This window comes from Protopterus annectens, chromosome 1.part0, assembly GCF_019279795.1.
Source record: "Protopterus annectens isolate FY-2018-M chromosome 1.part0, PAN1.0, whole genome shotgun sequence".
Taxonomy (NCBI): Eukaryota; Metazoa; Chordata; order Ceratodontiformes; family Protopteridae; genus Protopterus; species Protopterus annectens.
The window spans coordinates 826,380,515-826,402,963 of NC_056725.1; the positions used below are offsets into that span (position 1 = coordinate 826,380,515).

Sequence of the window (22,449 nt, forward strand, 5' to 3'; positions counted from 1 at the left end):
GTGTCTCTTTTGATTGGCTACATTTCTGTGTTTTAAAGTTTCAAAGTACTGTGATCAATGCTTTGCAGTTCAGTCTTTCAGTACTTTTATTTTAATTATATATATAATATATGTGTATATAAATAGGGTCTATATTAGGTCACCAAAATTTTATTTTGGCGAACATCTATTCATCGACCCCTATTCAACGAAAATCGCTTCAGCAATTTGCTGAATTTACCAAGGGCAAGAAAATACTTGTCTGCAGCACAGCAGACCAACATCTAAGCGAATTGAACCCACCCAAGTGTGGGCTTCTCCAACACCCCCCCAACTATATATACCAGCTCCAAGATTGCACTACAGTGGAGAAAAGGGCAACATTCTGTAGCTGGCCAACTACGTCTTTGCCCTGGTAAAATGCAAGGTTGTCCCAATACACAGAAAAACAAACTATGGTCAAAACCCCTGTGTGCCATGTGAAAATGCTGAGCAACCGGACTACTAGTGTCTGCTTTCTTGATATCTCTCAGATATTCTAAAATTCTAACCCTAACCATTCTTTTAGTTTGCCCAGTGTACCACTTGATTTTTTCACATCCACAACCCAAAATGTACACTAACCCACAAGAGCTACAATTAAATTGACACTTGGATGTAAACTTTCTACTATTAATATGGCAACATGTTAGATTCCTAAACCTATTGCACAACCTACAATGGCCACAAGGAAATATGCCCACCTTGTCACCACTAACACTGGTCTGCCCTTTTAAGGTTCAATAATTCTTTCAAATTTAAATATCTCCCAAAGGAAAATTTAAAATACTTTGGAAATAAGTAGCCAAACTGATCATCATGTGTTATAAGATGTCAAGACTCCATTACCAATCTGTATGATGAGAGGGGTGATTTTATCACAAAATTATTGAGGTTAGAAAGTAGGATGATCATTAATTTTAATACACTTTTTCCCTAAGGGTTTGAATCTTGAAGTCAACTTGAATATGCAATTTTGTAAGATGTGAATTGTATATTTAACTTTAAAGTTTGAGAGAATTGAAGTATTGTATTACAACATTATTTGCTTTAAAATGTTGCTGTTGCAGAAGTTTATAAAAATTGTTAAGAATATGTTTAAAAAAGTTACTTATACATTTTACAGGTAGAACTGACAGCGAATGGGCATAAGATTGTGCTTTTAAAAATGGGAGTGTTTTTAATTGAGCATCATGTAACATTCTAACCTATCAGCAGGGAGCAATGGTGTATAAATGGAGTCCTGTGTTGTTTTCCAATTTATCCTTGAAGGCAAAATGCTGAGGTACCAGATGCATTCAAATACAAAGTGAAGGAAAACTCCAGTTTTGTGTGGCTCATTTTTGTGTTTTCATTTTTTTGATAAGGCAATCTTTGACCCTGCTTATTGGAACTGCTGCATATCAGTAAGTCAAATGATACAAGGGTTACCGGCTCTAAAGGCCTTAACCTGGTATGTGACATTAATAGAACCTGCTGGAGAGGCAGATTTGTCTCCCAGAGGTTACCACACCTTTGGAACATACTCCCACTTCATGTCAAGCAGAGCACCTCATTGGTTGTCTTCAAATGCAATCTGGACGATTGGATGGGTAACCGTAAATTCACCCCGGGTGTTCCACCTGTGTCCCTCTTGGACAGGAGAGATAGATGCTAATCATGGAAACAAGGGTTAAACTAGGCTAGACTTGAAAGAGCCCTAGGGCCATTAACCTAGTAACCTCCTATGGTCACATAATCCTATGATATTTTGGCATATGCAACAGCTTTCTCAATTAATTTAAAGATCCTTGTGTAATTAGCCAGAAATATTTTAGTTGTGTAAAGTAAAGGAGATGAGTTTTTGAGGGCTTTAGCCAAAGGACAACTGATTTTTCTTTTTTTGTCTATTGTTTTGGCGGAATTGTCAATCAATCTGATATTATTATTATTATATCCACTTTGATGGAGGAGGTAAGGCCCATCTGTTTTAAAATTAGTTGTTTTCTCAAATAAGAAGTAAGTTTAACAATTACAGACTTTGGAAATGTTCCTGGTTTAGTAAGGGGGTTCAGAAGTGATCTATGTTAAATAAAAGACCTTCTTGCAACATTACATTTCTTGGAAACCAGGTAATTAAGAAAGAAAATAGACTGCTACGCAAAAGTTTTTCCTGGAAACCCACAATTACTCAAGTGACTTCTCTTATCCCTTGTAGTTTATTTAGCAAATGTGTATACTGTTCCACAATGAAAGTGGATTGTCTCTACCCAACTTTTACCCTGTCACGAGTGTCAGATAACAATGTCTTTGTCCTTTATTTGACATTGCTAGGTAGTTACTAGGCATGCAGTCCAGGAGACCATTAAGGAGCCCAGTCCAAATTACCAAAACATTGTCTTGTTAAGTGATTTGCTCAAGATCACATAGTAGGCATATGAAGTCTGAGGTAATGAAACCCTATACCACAGGAAGTATCATGTTAACACCTCATAGCCTTAGTCCTCTGTGCTAACAACCTTGTTGTTGTATTATGGGCTACAGATTTATTCCTTGTTTACTGTAGTTATGAAATACATTGTAATATGGAACTGTTCTATTTTCAAGGATAATTTCTGTAAAGTATATCTGTCCTCACAGAAGTACCTTGATGAGATTTGAAAAGTCTCATTTCTATGTTGGTACAAGCTTATTATTTGCTGGATATGTAATAGTACAGTCACAAAAAAATCAGTATAATTATGTTCTTGAACTGATCTAACTTCATTTTTACCCAATTAATAAAAAAATTGCTGTCCAGTTTTATTAATATCTGCAGAATATCTGAAAGGAGCTGCTACTCAGTGGCCATCTTAGATCTCTCCTTATAAGTGGATAGTTTAATTTCAGAAATGCTGTAACACTAGTATCTAAATTGCTGAAATGACATTGTAATGTGTAATACTTCCTAAAGATGTTGATGCCAGCATTATAAACACCACTTATGATTGCTCAGTAGCTTTCTTTGTTGTAGTGGAAGCGAACACCTTGGGGATAAGGAGATGAATGCATGTTGCACAATTTCCGAAGGATTGTAGACAGAGGTTTTGGGCCACAGTAGAAAACACCAATATCAGTGCTGTTGAAAAAGAAAAAAATATATTTTAACATACCACTGTTTCACTTATTTTAATGCTGAAAAATGACAAAAATCTTTTCAGCAAGCATGGTTTTAAAAAGTGTTTATTAGGTCCAATTATCATTTGTGACCCTTTTAATTTATTTACTTATGCTATTAACACTGAAAAAAATTGATACAGAATACTTTTAACACAGAACCATGAACATGAAATAGAATTACAGCAACAAATTAAGGGATGGAATTTGCACATGGAGTCTACACAAACACACAGCAAAACACAAATAGCAAATTAAGAGAAAGAAAAAAAACAATAGCATTTTAAAGCTAGAGACAACTAAAATTAATAGAGGGGGCAATATCATTGCAGCTGAAATAATAAGGGGATATGCTGACTTAAGGAATAACAGAGTACATGCTTATATTTGGAGTATGGTTTGTAAAAAAAACTGATAGGAAGAATATAATGAGATAGATATTTAGGGATAGTAATAGGTGGCCATTTTGTTAATGGAAAGCAGCTAAAGGAGTACTTATTTTATTTAAAGTTTGCTGACCAGATTAGCCCCAATAAGCTAGTGGCCTGTTTTCAAGGGAGGCTCAATATGATATTAATAGTGATTTGGGAAAGTTTTGCTAGTGCCACGGGGAAGATTTACTCTTTTTGGTAAGTGGTGCCATGGGATCCATCCACCTGAGCTACCACTAAGTAAGGCAGAGGGGACTTTGGTTTAAAGTCTCATCCAAAGGATGGCATAATAGGGAGAGCAGCACCTGCTGTTTGCTACACCAGAAGGTCAGTAATGAAAGAATTAATTCAAACACCTCACGAGGAAACGTAACCCACAATCTTCTGATCTTCCAGTTTTAAAGGTGAGTGTGCTACCGATGAATCACTGACACTAAGCATGAAGGTGGAAAACAAAAAAATCCACTAGAATAATGGACTGGAGAACAGGATGAACATAACTGCAGATAATACCAAAATGTGCATACATGCATGAGTGTGAGTGGGAGAGGAAGCCATTTGGGAACACAGCAGTATGATGGGGGACCTGGCTAAGATATCTGAATCGTCAAATACATATCAGTTTAGATTCAATATGGAACTGAGCTTGACATTATCATCATAATAAAAATGTATGTGGATACACACACACACACACACACACACACACACACACACACACACACACACACACACACACACACACACACACACACACACATTTTGTTTTCTGAGAATATTTAAAAATTTTCATATGGAAAGATAGTGTGAACAGCTATTACTGTAACTATTGAACTCTGGATACAAAGAAAGTAATGCTTCCCCAAGTGGACATTAAATGCTATGGCCAGATGGAAGTTACCTTTTTGGAAATTCACCAAATTGTAAATATATGAAGTGATTTTTGTTTGCCAGAGGTTATTGTACACATTTATTAATTGCTCAGCTACTGACTTTTGAGAAAATGGTAGATCAGCTAAAAGAGAGTGAGAAAGAGAGGGCAGATGCATATTTGAGGAGGGGGAGTACACAACAGTTTAACAACGTCAATGAGGGTGCTTTTCAGATTCATTGCAATCTGTCATTCTGTTTAAAGAGATAAAATTATTATACTGTAAGGCTTAGCTACAAACATGGATATAATCTGGGGACTATGCAGAACCTTAGAGCAATCAACAACCAAGGGACATAACATCTAGAGGAGGGAAGAATTGAAAGCAGGAAATCTGTTGATGGTTTTTATGTGAGTCATCAGTACAAGTGCCTTCACCCGAGACATCCTGATAAGTCAGAGTTACAGACCTAAGCTAACAGATGTAGCAAAGCTCATGGCTGACTGCAGAATAATCAAAACTGTAACTTCACGTCCACCAACCTGGTAAGTTTTGATTTTCCAAACAATTTGTTTGTCAGAAGCCAAGTTAAACCAGACCCTTGAAGTGTGTACATAGCAGTGGCATGCACTCCTTTTTTAAAGTAAGTCTGTACAGGAAGCAAGATCCAGAGCATTTCTAAGAGTTGGTAACCCCAAGCGTCTATTTTACTATCATCTCACCAACTGTTTGCACAGCATTTTACATGTTTCTTTCCTGTCACCTTCTCTACACACTTTGTTGGCTGATAATAATAAAAGAGAGTGAATGATCGTATGTGTGCTCTTACACTTACGTCGTTGGTGTGGAGAGGTTAAGAGAGGTCACATGACCATGTGCTTTATAATAAAGGAGGAAGCAAGGGTTGTTCCCCTCTTCCATTTTTAACCAGATTGATTGCCTTCATGTGTGTTTATTTTCCTCTGTAAATGTATGTCTAACCCGACTTTCTTAATCTTAAGATGATACCGCCAACAGGTTATGGGCCCAGGAGGGAAGTAGGAAGCCGATGGCACAGACTATGTTTTGACGGAGATGAGAAGAATTACGAGTTGTGGGAGACAACGTTTCTGGGATACCTGTGTTTGCTAAGGCTGAAAGACGCCATTTTGCGGAATCTGCATCAGGACGCAGAGGATGACGAGAATGAGGAGGAAGATGATGCTGAGAAAAATGAGGAGGCATATGCAGAACTAATACAGTTCTTAGATGACAAAAGTTTGTCCCTCGTCATGACAGAAGCTGCAGACGGCGGTAGAGAAGTGCTTCAGATCCTGCGAGACCATTATGCCAGGAAAGGGAAGCCATGGGTAATTAGCCTATACACCAAATTAACAAGCCTCCAGAAGGCCACCAGTGAAAGTGTCACAGACTCTATTATTAGGGCTGAAACAGCCATTACGGCACTTAGAAATGCTGGGGAGAAGCTTAGGGATGGATTACTAATTGTAATGATTCTGAAAGTGTTGCCTGAAACTTTTAAACCATTTGCAGTCCACATCATGCAAGATGATGATAAATTGAGCTTTGGTGAGTTCAAAACAAGGTTGAGAAGCTATGAACATACCGAGAAATTTAATGCCAATGTAAGTAATGATAATGTAATGAAAGCGAGTGGCCTTGGGGAAAGAGTAAAAGCAGAGATTATATGCTATAGCTGTGGCCAAAAGGGACATAAGGCACGAGAATGCCGTAGAGGATATAAAGGCCAGAGATAGTGTTGTAGTTTGTGTAAAAATTCTAGCCACAGGAACAGTGACTGTAGATGAAAGATAATGTGAAACAAGCAAATGACATGGATGATTATACATTTGTCTTCAGAATAAATGAGCATCAGATTCATGAATTAAAACAGAAGGGATTAATGGTGGACACTGGTGCCACGTCACACATAATTAACGACCTGAAAAAGTTTAAACACTTTGATGCAACTTTCCAACTGGAAGAGCACATTGTGGATTTAGCTGATGGGACTAGAACCTGTGGGGTCGCACAGAAGAGAGGTAATGCAGAGGTATGGCTGCTAAACTCAGAGGGGTGCAAAGTAAAGGTGATGATGACTCAGGTGCTGTAAAGCCCGACGTATCCACAAAGCATTTTTTCTGTTAAGGCAGCAACATCCAAAGGGGCCTCGATCAACTTTAAACAAGGCCAGGACCAACTCATCTATAAAACGGCACCAGGTTTGACATAATTGAGTATGATAGACTCTATTACTTAGACACATATGATGAAGAAAACGATAGCGAGATACATTACGATGCATCTCAGAGCTGTCATGACATTCAAGTATGGCATAAAATGCTTGGTCACTGTAATTTTTGAAGATGTGTCAAAATTAGAAAAAGTGGTAAAAGGAATGAAAATTCAAGGTAAAGTTGAGAGACCTAACCTAGATTATGAAACCTGTATGCAAGGGAAATTTGTCCAGAGCAGAAACAGAGAACCAGATGCAAGAGCAAAAGCTGTGTTTGAACTAGTCCATACTGATTTGGCAGGCCCAATTGAGCCAGTAGCAAAAGATGGCTTTAATACACTTTAGCATTTACTGATGACTACTCAGGTGTAATATTTGTCTATTTTCTGAAAGCCAAGAGTGATACAGTCAAGGCGACTGAAAGGTTTATTGCAGATTCAGCCCCTTATGGGAAGGTAAAGAGTATCAGATCAGATAATGGCATGGATTTCATGTTGAAAGACTTTCAGTCACTATTGAGTAAAAATGTTAGAAGACATGAAACAGCACCTTACTCACCCCATCAGAATGGGACAGCAGAGAGAAACTGGAGAACACTGTTCGAAATGGCAAGGTGTATGTTGATAGAGAGTGACTTATCTAAAGAGTTGTGGACATATGCAGTAATGACTGCTGCTTTTATTTGCAACAGATGTTACAACAGGCGTGTGGGGCAGACCCCATTCTTCATGCTAACAGAAAAGAAGACTGATCTTTCAAGGATGAGAGAAATAGATCAGTGTGCTATGCATACAGACAAGATAAAAAGAAATTAGACCCAAGATGTGATAAAGGGATTTTTGTCGGATATGATAAAAACAGCCCATCATATCTGGTCTATTGTCCTTAGACACAGGTTAGTCAAGTTCATTACTAAAAATTTAACTGAATGCCAGATTCAGACAGACCCAGAAGTGATGGATGAAGATTTTAATACCAGAAGAAGTGTGCATGTTAAGTCAAGTCAAATCACAAAAGAAATACAAGTGAATCACACTGAATCTACGATAAATGATGGAGACACAAAAATAAGGCAAGAAGAGGAAAGGCAGGATACACACTACTCTAAAAGAGAGAGAAAACCACCTGCATACTTGAAGGACTATGAGTGTAAAGTTGAAAACGACAATTATGTGACAGTTAATGTTGACTATTGTTACAGACTGATATGCAACACACCACGGAGCTTTAAAGAGGCCATGACTTCATCTAACTCAGAGAAGTGGGTCAAAGCTATGAAGGAGGAACTTATCTTTAAAGGAAAACAACACATTTACACTCACCACACTGCCAGAAGATAAAAATGTAGTGGGGGGGGGGGTAGGTGGGTTTTCACTGTAAAAGACAATGCAGATAATACTGAGACTTATAAAGCTAGATATGTAGCTAAAGGCTACAGTCAAGTCGCTGGTATAGATTATAATGAAACATTTGCACCAACTGCAGTATGACATCTGTACGCAGTCTAATGCAGATGGCAGCTCAGTACGATTTAGAATTGCACCAGATGGATGTACAAACGGCTTATTTACATGCTCCTATTGACTGTGAGGTGTATATGGAGCAACCTGAAGGTTTTGAAAAGAAATCGAATAATGATGAAAAATTGGTTTGTAAACTGAATAAGTCATTGTATGGATTGAAATAATCAGGGAGTAACTGGAACAAAATGTTGCACGATTATTTGTGAAAAACAGTTTTATCCAAAACCCCGCAGACCACTGTGTATACACTAGACAAGCTGAAAATGAGAAAACAGTCCTAATTATATGGGTTGACAATCTCATTATAGCAGCTAGTGACAATGAATCACTAAACGATGTAAAAGAAATACTCAAAGCTAAATTTAAAATGAAAGATCTGGGAAAGCTAAGACATTTTCTAGGTATTGACTTTACCCAGAATAGTAGTGAAGTAAAGATGAACAAAAAGAGGTACATCACAAAAATTCTTAAGAAATTTGGTAGGTCTAATTGTAAAGTAAGAAGTACCCCTTCTGAACAAAAAACAAACTCTGAATGTGACAGTGAATCTACAGATCCAAGAAAATATCGTGAGCTTGTGGTAGTTTGATATATGCTATGACAAGCACGAGACCTGATCTTAGCTGGATTATAAGTAAACTTTCACAATATTTGTCACAACTGAGTGAATCTCATTTAACACTAGCCAAATGTGTTAAGATACTTAAAAGGTACAAATGAAACAAAAAAGCACTACTGTTGTGAGTCCACAAGATACAATTTATTCCAAGTATAAAATTAAGTGCTTTCATCAGTGCCAGTTGACTTAATCAGAATAACCCAATGATCATAAAAATTATGTTTAAATAGTACAGGCTTAACAATGATTGGCTGTTTCACCCCTCAATTATAAAACATGTTTTAAAAGGTTCATTACAGAATATTCAAGGCTAGTGCAAAAAAATTGCTTGTTTAAAAAAACAAATGTTCATATTTGTATTAAACAGTTTTACACAAAGAAAATATTCAATAAAATTAGTATAAACCAAAAATAAAAAAATACAACAGCAAATATTCGGGTGCATTTATGTATATGTGTGCATATTCTCATTCAAACAAGTTTAAGACATTTAAATATGTCCTGCCTTTTCTTTCAATATAGGTAATATAGTTAAATAATCATTTAACCCCGGGGGGGAAGTTTGCAGCTAGTCTGTTTTGTTGTTGTTGTGTCTTTCGGCTTATCCCGGTTAGGGGTCGCCACAGCAGAACTCCGGTCCGCTAATGTTTGGTAGTGGATTTTTACATGCCGAGTTAGCAGCCCTGACGCACAACCTTCAATGAAGGCACGCCCATTCACGCATGCCTCCACACAGAAGACGCTCTAGCTGAGAATCGAACGGGACAACGTCTTGCTGTGAAGCGACAATGCTACCGCAGCACCACTATAGGTAATATAGTTAAATAATCATTTAACCTAACCCAGGGGGGAAGTTTGCAGCTAGTCTTAGTTGCTATAACAGTTCTTTCTTGTTTAAGGCATTTTGCCAGTCTCCACCCCTAACTTCAATATTCACTAAATCTAGTATGGCAAATTTGAAACCACTGTAATCCACACATTGGGTGCTATGCTTATACAAGGCATTGGTTTCCTTTTTATTCTTTATATTGTATAGATGTTCATATATTCTAGTTTTAAATAACCTTTCTGTCTTCCCAATGTAAAAAGATGTACAAGTATTACACCTAGCAATGTATACCAATTTACTTGAATAACAGTTGCCTCTTCTTAAATAGACTATACTCTTATATTTGTTATCTAAAAAAATAAAGTTATCTTGCAGAATGTAAGAACAGTAAGCACACCTACCACAAGGTCTACTACCATTTAAATTTACATGTTCACCTTAATTTTTATTTTTATTTTCCAAGATGGTTTTTAAGTTAGGGCCAATCTTGGTTGAGAATACAGGCTTCTCGCCTAAAACTTGAAAGATTTCATTATTAGTTTTGAAAATGCTCCAATTTTTAATAAAGCGTTTCCTTAACCTGCTGGTATAAAGGACTATATTGAACAATACATGCTTGTTGAAAATCAACTTTTTTCACAGTCTCAATAGTTGTTCCTGTGTTGTTCATTCTATTCAAACCTCTACGTAATAATGGAATGCATTTTTTACCCCAGTCACTTAATACTCCACTAAATATTGCATCAATAAAGTCACCAGGGTAACCTCTCTCAAGGAACATGTCTTTTAGGCAAATGCATTCCTAAATGACATCCTGTTTTAAAGATGTCATTCTGGCAACCCTGATTGCTTGTCCCTTGATAATACTTTTCTTTTGTGACATTGGGTGATGACTATCAAAATGTAAATAACTATTACAAAAAGTTTTTTTACGATAGATTTTAGATATAAACTTTTCATGGTCATTAATTATTTTAGTATCCAAGTAATGGATTTCTTGTTTATGAAAACTGAATGTAAATTTTAGAAAGTTGGTATTTTGGTTTAGGTATTGAATGAATACTGGAATGGATTCAAAAGATCCCTTCCATAAAATAAAAATATCATCCAAAAATCTGCAATAAAATGCAACCTTAGAAAAGAACTCACTTTTAAAAACATGTTCTCTTTCCCAACCCAGCAAGACCAAGTTAGCATATGTTGGAGCACAAGCTGCTCCCATTGCTACACCCTTGACTTGCTGGAAGTATTCACCCTCAAAATATATGTAGTTGTTTTCCAAAATGAGTCCCATGAGTTCACAAACTAAACTAATCTCATCAAGGTGCAGGTTCGAAGAAATATAAAGTATTTCTTCAAAGACATTTAACCCTTCTTGTTTGGGAATACAGGAAAACAAGTCTTGTACATCAATGGTCAAAAGGAAAGAATCAGCACACCACAGGTCACTTTTTAATTGTCCTAAAAAATCCCAGGAATCTTTGACCAAATGTGGGAATTGTTCAACCACATGCTTAATTTTTCTATCCACGTAAACAGCTAAATTTTGTGTTTTTGAACCAGCAGCTGCCACAATGGGCCTAAAAGGTGGGTTTTCAATATTTTTATGTACTTTTGGTATACCAAAGATGACAGGATTTTGGGGAGCAAATTCAGGAGAAAATCATAATCTACCTTAGAAATCCTCTGATCCATGACATACTCATATAAAAAGCTATCTATCCTATGATAAGAAATGTGTATTTCATTCCTGAAACATGTGGAATAATTTTCAACATTGAATAGAATAGTTTGCATAATATTTGTGTAATCATCACAATTGTATAAAATAATTCCACCACCCTTATCAGGTGTCATAACACGTATACTTCTATCCTCCCTTAAGTTGTTTAGTAATTTCCTCTCATTTATACTAAGATTTGAGAATATTCTTCTTTGATTACCCCATATTTTATAAATATCTTCCTTAATAACCTTCTCAAATGTAATAATGAGTGGATGTAGGGGAGGATTGTACACACTACTTTTTCTCAATGTTGTAGCGGAACAGTTGGTGGTATCACATTCTTCCTTATTAAAATGCATTCATTTTAAATTTAATTTTCTCAAATAAAGTTGCACATCAACCAATGTATCAGCTATATCCGGGATTTTCATATGTACAAATTTAAATCCCTTAGAAAATAGGGAAGAATATTCTTGTGAAATAACCCTATCGGTGTAATTGTAAATATGAAAACCATTTAAAGCGTGCTGGAAATTACTAACTTGTATAACTGGGACTAAATTTCCTACCATCTGGGAGGACCTCTGTACTGTTATGCTACCTTGCTGTAAGTTTGATAATTCGCTTGTTTGCGACTCGCTATTCTTTCTGAGTGTCTTGGAAGGGGAAAATCCTGATAATCTAACCAGTTACTACCTTCTCCCTCAATAAAGTGTTCCTCCTCTCCTGTTAATTCCAAATCCACATGATCTAAATCAACTTTACAATTTTGTATTGTAGAAAAACAATCAGCTTTGTCATTGTCACTAAAAAATTATTTATCGATAGGATACACCTTACAGTATTTGTACTGCTTACAATCTCTGTCTAGTTTTTTAACTTTCTTGTTAACAATGTTATCACATTTCTTATCTACCCTGCTTATCACCTTGTTATAAAACCCTTCATACTGTGCAAATAATAAATCATTGAAAATAATTTCATTAAGGTCATCAAGTTCTTTGTGCAACCTTCCTTCCATTTGATCATAATAGAACACACTCTTTTAGTAAGCAGTTCAAATCCCCACCTATCAAACATAGTGGTGAACACATTAACAATTTCTGTATTGTAATAAATTCCAAAAGGGAATTTAAATACTCTTAAACCTTGTGGCACTACTTTCTTTTTAATACATTCATTCAGATAACATATTTCAATTTGGCACATCTTGTATTTAAAAAGTCTTTTCTCAAAGGTATAAATCATCTCTTTTCAAAGATTTGTAACTGTTATAACAATTGTCTTAAAAAGGTACATTGGACAGAGAGCTGTGTTACAAGAAAAGTGAAGGGAAACTTCAGCTTGTAGCATACAATGATGCAGATTGGGCAACAGATCAAAACGATAGACATGGTACAACAGGTTATTGCTTTAGCCTCAATAGAGACGGGCCTATTATTTCATGGAAATCAAAGAAACAACAAACGGTGGCTTTATCTACATGTGAGGCAGAGTACATGGCATTGGCAGGAACAACACAGGAGAGTCTGTACTTTGTGCAGCTGTTGAGTGGAATGGATGGAGAGTGCAAGTGTGTGCCAGTAACAGTATCTGAGGACAATCAAGGAGCAATCGCTTTGTCGAAGAATCCAGTAAGCCGACAGAGATGTAAACATGTTGACATTAAGTATCATTTTGTTAGGTCAGCACTTAATGATGACAAAATAAGCACTGAATATTGCCCAACAGACATGGTTGCAGATATCTTTACTAAACCTGCTACGAAATCGAAGATTGAAAAGTTCATGTATTACATATTTGGAATGTGAAGAAAAAGTTATCCAAAATATGTTCTTAAAATGTATTTGTATACAGTGTAAGAGCAAGTGGGGGTGTTGGCTGACAATAATAAAAGAGAGTGAATGTTCATATGTGTACTCTTACACTGACGTTGTTGGTATGGAGAGGTCAAGAGAGGTCACATGACCATGTGCTTTATAATAAAGGAGGAAGCGAGGGTTGTTCCCCTCTTCCGTTTTTAACCAGATTGATTGCCTTCATGTGTATTTATTTTTCTCTGTAAATGTATATGTCTAACCCAACTTTCTTACCCTTAAGATGATACCGCCAACACACTTAGTTCTGTCAAAAAAAAAAAAAAAAACAAACAAACAAAAAAAAATAAACAAAACAATTACTCAAGAAGTGAATTGCTGAATCTCACACTTCACAGGAAAACAAACCAAATTCCACAGATTAATCTCTCAAGCACTGTCATTTTTAGAAGCAGTACACATTAATACAACATTTTAATGTGTTAGTAGACCTACCCTGTATGGTTTTGGACCAGCTCCTTGAATTCTGCATTCCAGTTTGGTCTGCCATAGAATGTCTTGTGCTTCAGCCCAGTAATAACATCCGCCTTGTCATCGTGGTGCAGGACAATATGGGCAGCCTAAATAAAAATGAAATATGAAAAAATTGTTAAGTACATGGGTGAGTAAATCGACAATGGCATGAACTCCCATACATTTAAATAACACATCTGAATGCCTGCTCTGTTGGTTCACTAAATTCCACTAATAAATCAAATCTATAATGATATGTATTGTTTTTCCAAAATGTATTCAAAAATAAACTGTAATGAAGCAAAGAAAAAACAGCTTCCCTTTCTCTGATCTATACGGAATTTCCTTCTTAATAGGTTTCAACCAAGAATTTGAAATTTCTGAAACATAAGCCTATTTCTTCCCCTTGCAGGCATTCTGATAACATGTTATGCATTTGCTTAATTAATCCCTTAACCCCACCAATACAGATTTCATTAATACACTTTTACTTCAAAAAGATCAAGCATCCCTACTCCTTAACCTCATGAGCCCTTCATCCTTCATTATAAACTCTTCTGCTCAACTAAGTTTAAATGCAATTATCTGTATTAATACATGATACTACAGTTTAGTGGTAAAGTCCCTTGCTGCACAGGGTTCCGTTCATTTCAATAGCGGTAGGAGTAGGACAAACAGGTCTAAAAAAATTCTCCCTTCTTTCCAAGCATTTTGAAAGGATTAAAAATATATATAATAGTCTCTTTTCTGCAGCGTCAGCTCCTTACAGGCTTCTGTACAGTCTTTTAGAATGCAAACAGCATCCCTTGAATGATCATAGCTGGGATTCAGAGATAAGCTGCATAGTATAATACCAGCTAGTGTTTCAGAGTAGCAAGGATTATGGAATGGGAATAGCTGCATACAAATGATCTTAAAAATGACATGCAAATGATAATGATGTACAAATGTGGGCCTCTGGATCCAGCTCACAATTCATAGTTACAATGTGCAGGAGGTACACAGGAAGTTGCATTTATAAAGGCAAAAAACATGGAGAAATTTATATTGTTACAAGAAGCAAAGATGCTTGGAACACCATCAGCCTTCATGCAGCAGCAGCATTGGCTAACTATAACTGTGGCTACCTCCCAGTCAGGAATGCAATGCAGTGGCAGACAGTGTGAATGAAACTGGTACTGGCAGTATATCAGCTACTACCAGCTAACTGAGCAGCAACTGAGTGACCATTTTTGAGTGGAGAGGGATATCATACAGGCATTGGCTGGCATGTGTCATCTGGAAATGGAATCAGGAGAAATGCATAAACCGTCTGTACAAGTAGAAACCAAGATATGTGTAGTTCTCACTATACCAACTACAGGGAATTTTCAGACACAAAATGGGGAACACAATGGCTATATCACAGGCATCAGGCTGTAGAATAATGAGTACATTTGTCATAACACTACTTGTACATCAGGATGAGTATATTAGGTTCTCCAAAACACCAGGTGAGAGCTCCATCATCATGTATGACGTCTATGACATTGCACATCTCCCCAAAGTACTGTATAGATTGCACACATGTGGCATTAAAGCCACTGACTTATGTCTGTGGACAGACTTATATCAATAGAATGGATTATCATTCTATCACTTACCAGGTAATGTGCAATGCACAGGTGTTGATATCCAATGTGTCTCCCTGTCCATGACTTGCACACCTGGCATACAGGTCATCTATATCACCTCTTCCTATGTAGTTACATTCATTAGGGCCACAAAGTGGTATGCACATGCACTGTGATAAGCTGACATATATATAGCTAAAGACAATGCATACATGTCTCACCCCCTAGTATGTTCCAACTGTGTTCTAGGGAGTGCAAACTCCCCACTGCAGCCCTGGTTGATAATGCTAATACAAAACCCACACCGTTTTACTGAACAACAGTAAAACACCACAAACATGCAAACACAAAACTTCACAGATCATGTGGTCAGCCTGCTGAAAGCCCAGTTCCAATGTCAAGCTATGTCTGACACTGAGGACACTGCAGTGTGCCACTGTCATGGCCTTCAAACTGTTCATAAAATGCTATTAGATACACAATGTGATTAAGAGGAAGCATGCTAGTTAGCTATCTGTCCCAGGAATGACTGGACCCACTACAGAAGCATCTGTTACAGCCACTACAATGACACTGTGAAGCCCCACCTCTAGGCCATTAGTCAAAGAGCCTCAATCCTCACCACTGGCACCTGTGGGGAACGTTCACTGGGAGGATAACATGTACACACACAGTATCTCCAGATGCAGCTCTCTGCATCAAGCACAATCAAGCACAATTTCCCTTAAGAGCACACAGGGAACACAGTCAACCTGGAGCTGGATCCTATGTCTTTCTCCAGATCCCCAATAAGACTCCCCACTGGCACAGTTATAGAGATGAATCCTTAGCTAGGGTTCCAAGCCAAGTCCTCCAACACTCTGTCTGTCCAACCACTGCTTCGTGCCTCTGCCCAAGTAGCTGACACACACACTCTTTGAGATTTGATTTGTGCAGACACACACACACACACACACAACCTGGGGAAGGCTGGCATAGGTATACTAGCTATGTCGCCTTTTGCCCAGACTATAAGGTCATTATCACTGCCACCAGAACCCCTTGCCAACTACTTTAAGGCCCTTAACAAAGGGTGTCTGATTTTACTGTGTAATATTAATGCTAATGCAAATGGTAGCTTGACCAAGAGTAAGGCTATTAGGAATGGCCCACACAATGTCACCAAATAAATATGTAAATACTCTCAAAACTTAAATACCTCTACAAAGATCAGCCACAATGAAAAGTTTAAATATATTTAATAATAATTAATAAAAGAACAAGACAATACTGAATATCTATTCACAGTGACATCAGAGTTCAAAATCACAGGAAATATTTACAATAACATTGAAGGACTGACTCAGACAAATAAAGAAAAACAATATCTAAACTAAGCTTTACTTTCCTGACTGAATCTAAGAGAATTACTATTCTCTACTTACTTAATAGAGCAAGGCAGATGATGTGATGAATGGTCCTTCTTGTTGTCGGGCCATCATCTTCTTCCTTCTATTTCCATATCTTCCCTCTATTACTTCATTTTTAGCTGTCTCTATAGACTTTAAATCATATCCCCTTCTTTTAAACATATTCACTGTTTGTTCCATTTCTTTTTCTAAATTAACTTCATTGTTACATAACTTAGATAACCTAAATAATTCCCCATATGGCAAAGCATCCATGACATGAGGAGGGTGACAGCTACTTGCATAAAGATATTGACTACCATCCTCGAACTTCCTGTGTATGTTAGTTATAACATTACCATTCCATCCTCAAATGTCCTGTGTATGTTAGTTATAACGTTATCATTCTGTCCTCAAACGTCCTGTGTATGTTAGTTATAACATTACCATTCCATCCTCAAACGTCCTGTGTATGTTAGTTATAACGTTACCATTCCATCCTCAAACGTCCTGTGTATGTTAGTTATAACGTTACCATTCCATCCTCAAACGTCCTGTGTATGTTAGTTATAACGTTACCATTCCATCCTCAAACGTCCTGTATATGTTAGTTATAACGTTACCATTCCATCCTCAAACGTCCTGTGTATGTTAGTTATAACGTTACCATTCCATCCTGAAACGTCCTGTGTATGTTAGTTATAACGTTACCATTCCATCCTCAAACGTCCTGTGTATGTTAGTTATAACGTTACCATTCCATCCTCAAACGTCCTGTGTACGTTAGTTATAACGTTACCATTCCATCCTCAAACGTCCTGTGTATGTTAGTTATAACGTTACCATTCCATCCTCAAACGTCCTGTGTATGTTAGTTATAACGTTACCATTCCATCCTCAAATGTCCTGTGTATGTTAGTTATAACATTACCATTCCATCCTCAAACGTCCTGTGTATGTTAGTTATAACGTTACCATTCCATCCTCAAACGTCCTGTGTATGTTAGTTATAACGTTACCATTCCATCCTCAAATGTCCTGTGTATGTTAGTTATAACGTTACCATTCCATCCTCAAACGTCCTATGTATGTTAGTTATAACGTTACCATTCCATCCTCAAACGTCCTGTGTATGTTAGTTATAACGTTACCATTCCATCCTCAAATGTCCTGTGTATGTTAGTTATAACGTTACCATTCCATCCTCAAACGTCCTGTGTATGTTAGTTATAACGTTACCATTCCATCCTCAAACGTCCTGTGTATGTTAGTTATAACGTTACCATTTCATCCTCAAACGTCCTGTGTATGTTAGTTATAACGTTACCATTCCATCCTCAAACGTCCTGTGTATGTTAGTTATAACGTTACCATTCCATCCTCAAACGTCCTGTGTATGTTAGTTATAACGTTACCATTCCATTATCAAACGTCCTGTGTATGTTAGTTATAATGTTACCATTCCATCCTCAAACGTCCTGTGTATGTTAGTTATAACGTTACCATTCCATCCTCAAACGTCCTGTGTATGTTAGTTATAACGTTACCATTCCATCCTCAAACGTCCTGTGTATGTTAGTTATAACGTTACCATTCCATCCTCAAAGCGTCCTGTGTATGTTAGTTATAACGTTACCATTCCATCCTCAAACGTCCTGTGTATGTTAGTTATAACGTTACCATTCCATCCTCAAACGTCCTGTGTATGTTAGTTATAACGTTACCATTCCATCCTCAAACGTCCTGTGTATGTTAGTTATAACGTTACCATTCCATCCCCAAACGTCCTGTGTATGTTAGTTATAACGTTACCATTCCATCCTCAAACGTCCTGTGTATGTTAGTTATAACTTTACCATTCCATCCTCAAACGTCCTGTGTATGTTAGTTATAACGTTACCATTCCATCCTCAAACGTCCTGTGTATGTTAGCTATAACGTTACCATTCCATCCTCAAACGTCCTGTGTATGTTAGCTATAACGTTACCATTCCATCCTCAAACGTCCTGTGTATGTTAGTTATAACATTACCATTCCATCCTCAAACGTCCTGTGTATGTTAGTTATAACGTTACCATTCCATCCTCAAACGTCCTGTGTATGTTAGTTATAATGTTACCATTCCATCCTCAAACGTCCTGTGTATGTTAGTTATAACGTTACCATTCCATCCTCAAACGTCCTGTGTATGTTAGTTATAATGTTACCATTCCATCCTCAAACGTCCTGTGCATGTTAGTTATAACGTTACCATTCCATCCTCAAGCGTCCTGTGTATGTTAGTTATAGCGTTACAATTCCATCCTCAAATGTCCTGTGTATGTTAGTTATAACGTTACCATTCCATCCTCAAACGTCCTGTGTATGTTAGTTATAACGTTACCATTCCATCCTCAAACGTCCTGTGTATGTTAGTTATAACGTTACCATTCCATCCTCAAACGTCCTGCGTATGTTAGTTATAACATTACCATTCCATCCTCAAACGTCCTGTGTATGTTAGTTATAATGTTACCATTCCATCCTCAAACGTCCTGTGTATGTTAGTTATAACGTTACCATTCCATCCTCAAACGTCCTGTGTATGTTAGTTATAACGTTACCATTCCATCCTCAAACGTCCTGTGTATGTTAGTTATAACGTTACCATTCCATCCTCAAGCGTCCTGTGTATGTTAGTTATAACGTTACCATTCCATCCTCAAAGCGTTCTGTGTATGTTAGTTATAGCGTTACCATTCCATCCTCAAACGTCGTGTGTATGTTAGTTATAACGATACCATCCCATCCTCAAGCGTCCTGTGTATGTTAGTTATAACGTTACCATTCCATCCTCAAACGTCCTGTGTATGTTAGTTATAACGTTACCATTCCATCCTCAAACGTCCTGTGTATGTTAGTTATAACGTTACCATTCCATCCTCAAACGTCCTGTGTATGTTAGTTATAACGTTACCATTCCATCCTCAAGCGTTCTGTGTATGTTAGTTATAACGTTACCATTCCATCCTCAAAGCGTCCTGTGTATGTTAGTTATAACGTTACCATTCCATCCTCAAACGTCCTGTGTATGTTAGTTATAACGTTACCATTCCATCCTCAAACGTCCTGTGTACATTAGTTATAACGTTACCATTCCATCCTCAAACGTCCTGTGTATTTTAATTATAACGTTACCATTCCATCCTCAAACGTCCTGTGTATGTTAGTTTTAACGTTACCATTCCATCCTCAAACGTCCTGTGTATGTTAGTTATAATGTTACCATTCCATCCTCAAATGTCCTGTGTATGTTAGTTATAACGTTACCATTCCATCCTCAAACGTCCTGTGTATGTTAGTTATAACGTTACCATTCCATCCTCAAACGTCCTGTGTTTGTTAGTTATAACGTTACCATTCCATCCTCAAACGTCCTGTGTATGTTAGTTATAACGTTACCATTCCATCCTCAAACGTCCTGTGTATGTTAGTTATAACGTTACCATTCCATCCACAAACGTCCTGTGTATGTTAGTTATAACGTTACCATTCCATCCTCAAACGTCCTGTGTATGTTAGTTATAACGTTACCATTCCATCCTCAAACGTCCTGTGTATGTTAGTTATAACGTTACCATTCCATCCTCAAACGTCCTGTGTATGTTAGTTATAACGTTACCATTCCATCCTCAAACATCCTGTGTATGTTAGTTATAACGTTACCATTCCATCCTCAAACGTCCTGTGTATGTTAGTTATAACGTTACCATTCCATCCTCAAATGTCCTGTGTATGTTAGCTATAACGTTACCATTCCATCCTCAAATGTCCTGTGTATGTTAGTTATAACATTACCATTCCATCCTCAAACGTCCTGTGTATGTTAGTTATAGCGTTACCATTCCATCCTCAAACGTCCTGTGTATGTTAGTTATAACATTACCATTCCATCCTCAAACGTCCTGTGTATGTTAGTTATAACGTTACCATTCCATCCTCAAACGTCCTGTGTATGTTAGTTATAACGTTACCATTCCATCCTCAAACGTCCTGTGCATGTTAGTTATAACGTTACCATTCCATCCTCAAACGTCCTGTGTATGTTAGTTATAACGTTACAATTCCATCCTCAAACGTCCTGTGCATGTTAGTTATAACGTTACCATTCCATCCTCAAACGTCCTGTGTATGTTAGTTATAACGTTACAATTCCATCCTCAAACGTCCTGTGTATGTTAGTTATAACGTTACCATTCCATCCTCAAACGTCCTGTGTATGTTAGTTACAACGTTACCATTCCATCCTCAAACGTCCTGTGTATGTTGGTTATAACGTTACCATTCCATCCTCAAACGTCCTGTGTATGTTAGTTATAACGTTACCATTCCATCCTCAAACGTTCTGTGTATGTTAGTTATAACGTTACCATTCCATCCTCAAACGTCCTGTGTATGTTAATTATAACGTTACCATTCCATCCTCAAACGTCCTGTGTATGTTAGTTATAACGTTACCATTCCATCCTCAAACGTCCTGTGTATGTTAGTTATAACGTTACCATTCCATCCTCAAACGTCCTGTGTATGTTAGTTATAATGTTACCATTCCATCCTCAAACGTTCTGTGTATGTTAGTTATAACGTTACCATTCCATCCTCAAATGTCCTGTGTACGTTAGTTATAACGTTACCATTCCATCCTCAAACGTCCTGTGTATGTTAATTATAACGTTACCATTCCATCCTCAAACGTCCTGTGTATGTTAGTTATAACGTTACCATTCCATCCTCAAACGTCCTGTGTATGTTAGTTACAACATTACCATTCTCCTTACCTTCTAAAATTAAATCCAAATAAACCACTTTTAGACCTTTTTGTAAACCATCAAAAGAAAGGCTGAAAGGATTTTTATGTAATTCAGTTACAAATCTTTCTATTTCATTTCAACCTTCCTCACACACAAAAATTAAATCATCAATATAACGAAAATAACAATTAACATATTTTTCATAAAATCTAACTTCCATAAAAATGTAACTTCAAAGAATGACATAAACATATAGGCATACATGGGGGCAAATGCTGCCCCCATTACTATGCCTTGTTTCTGTCTATACATATGGTTGTCAAAATAAAAATAATTACTCTTTAAACAAAATTCAACTATTTCCAAGACAAAATGTGTGAAGGGAGTATCACCCAGGAATTATTTAATAGCTTTCAACCCATTCTCATGTCTAATGGAGGTGTATAAGCTCTTCACATCAAGTACCAACCAATACTTTTTTTCATTCCAAACTAAAGGGGATATATTTTTGAGAAAACCAGGACTATCCTGTATATATACAGGAGATTTTTGAACATATGGTAGTAATATATTGTGTAGTACTATACCAATGTTATGAAGAAAATATTTACATGCTGAAATTATAGGTCTACCGGGGGGTGTCAATTAATCTCTTATGTACCTTTGTCAAGCAAAATAATATAGCTTTCTCAATATTTCTATCAAATAACCTGTTTTTAACATCCTTTTCAGTAAAATATCCCAATCTAACATATTTGTCCAACATTATTTCAAATTTGGTTAAAGCCTCTTCATACACCTCTATGGTACATTTGTCATATACTTCATTATTTTCCAAATGTTCCATACACATTTTATAATATTGGGCTACATTCATTACTACTATCTTGTTGCCTTTATCGGCTGGTTTAATTATTAAATCCTTTCTATTTTGTAGC

The 22,449-nt window shown here is 36.9% G+C and overlaps 1 protein-coding gene across 1 annotated transcript in view; it reads right to left on the reverse strand.

Moving 5' to 3' along the window:
• Nucleotides 1–1,632: 1,632 nt before the first annotated feature.
• Nucleotides 1,633–22,449, reverse strand: part of NOX3 (NADPH oxidase 3) — a 650,715-nt gene continuing 629,898 nt past the window's right edge. The window contains exons 13-14 of the mRNA XM_044063461.1: nucleotides 13,702–13,826; nucleotides 1,633–3,115 (exon numbers count right to left, since the gene is read on the reverse strand). Coding sequence (XP_043919396.1) covers nucleotides 2,989–3,115; nucleotides 13,702–13,826 — 252 coding nt within the window. The 3' untranslated portion in view covers nucleotides 1,633–2,988. The remainder of the gene's footprint in view (nucleotides 3,116–13,701; nucleotides 13,827–22,449) is intronic.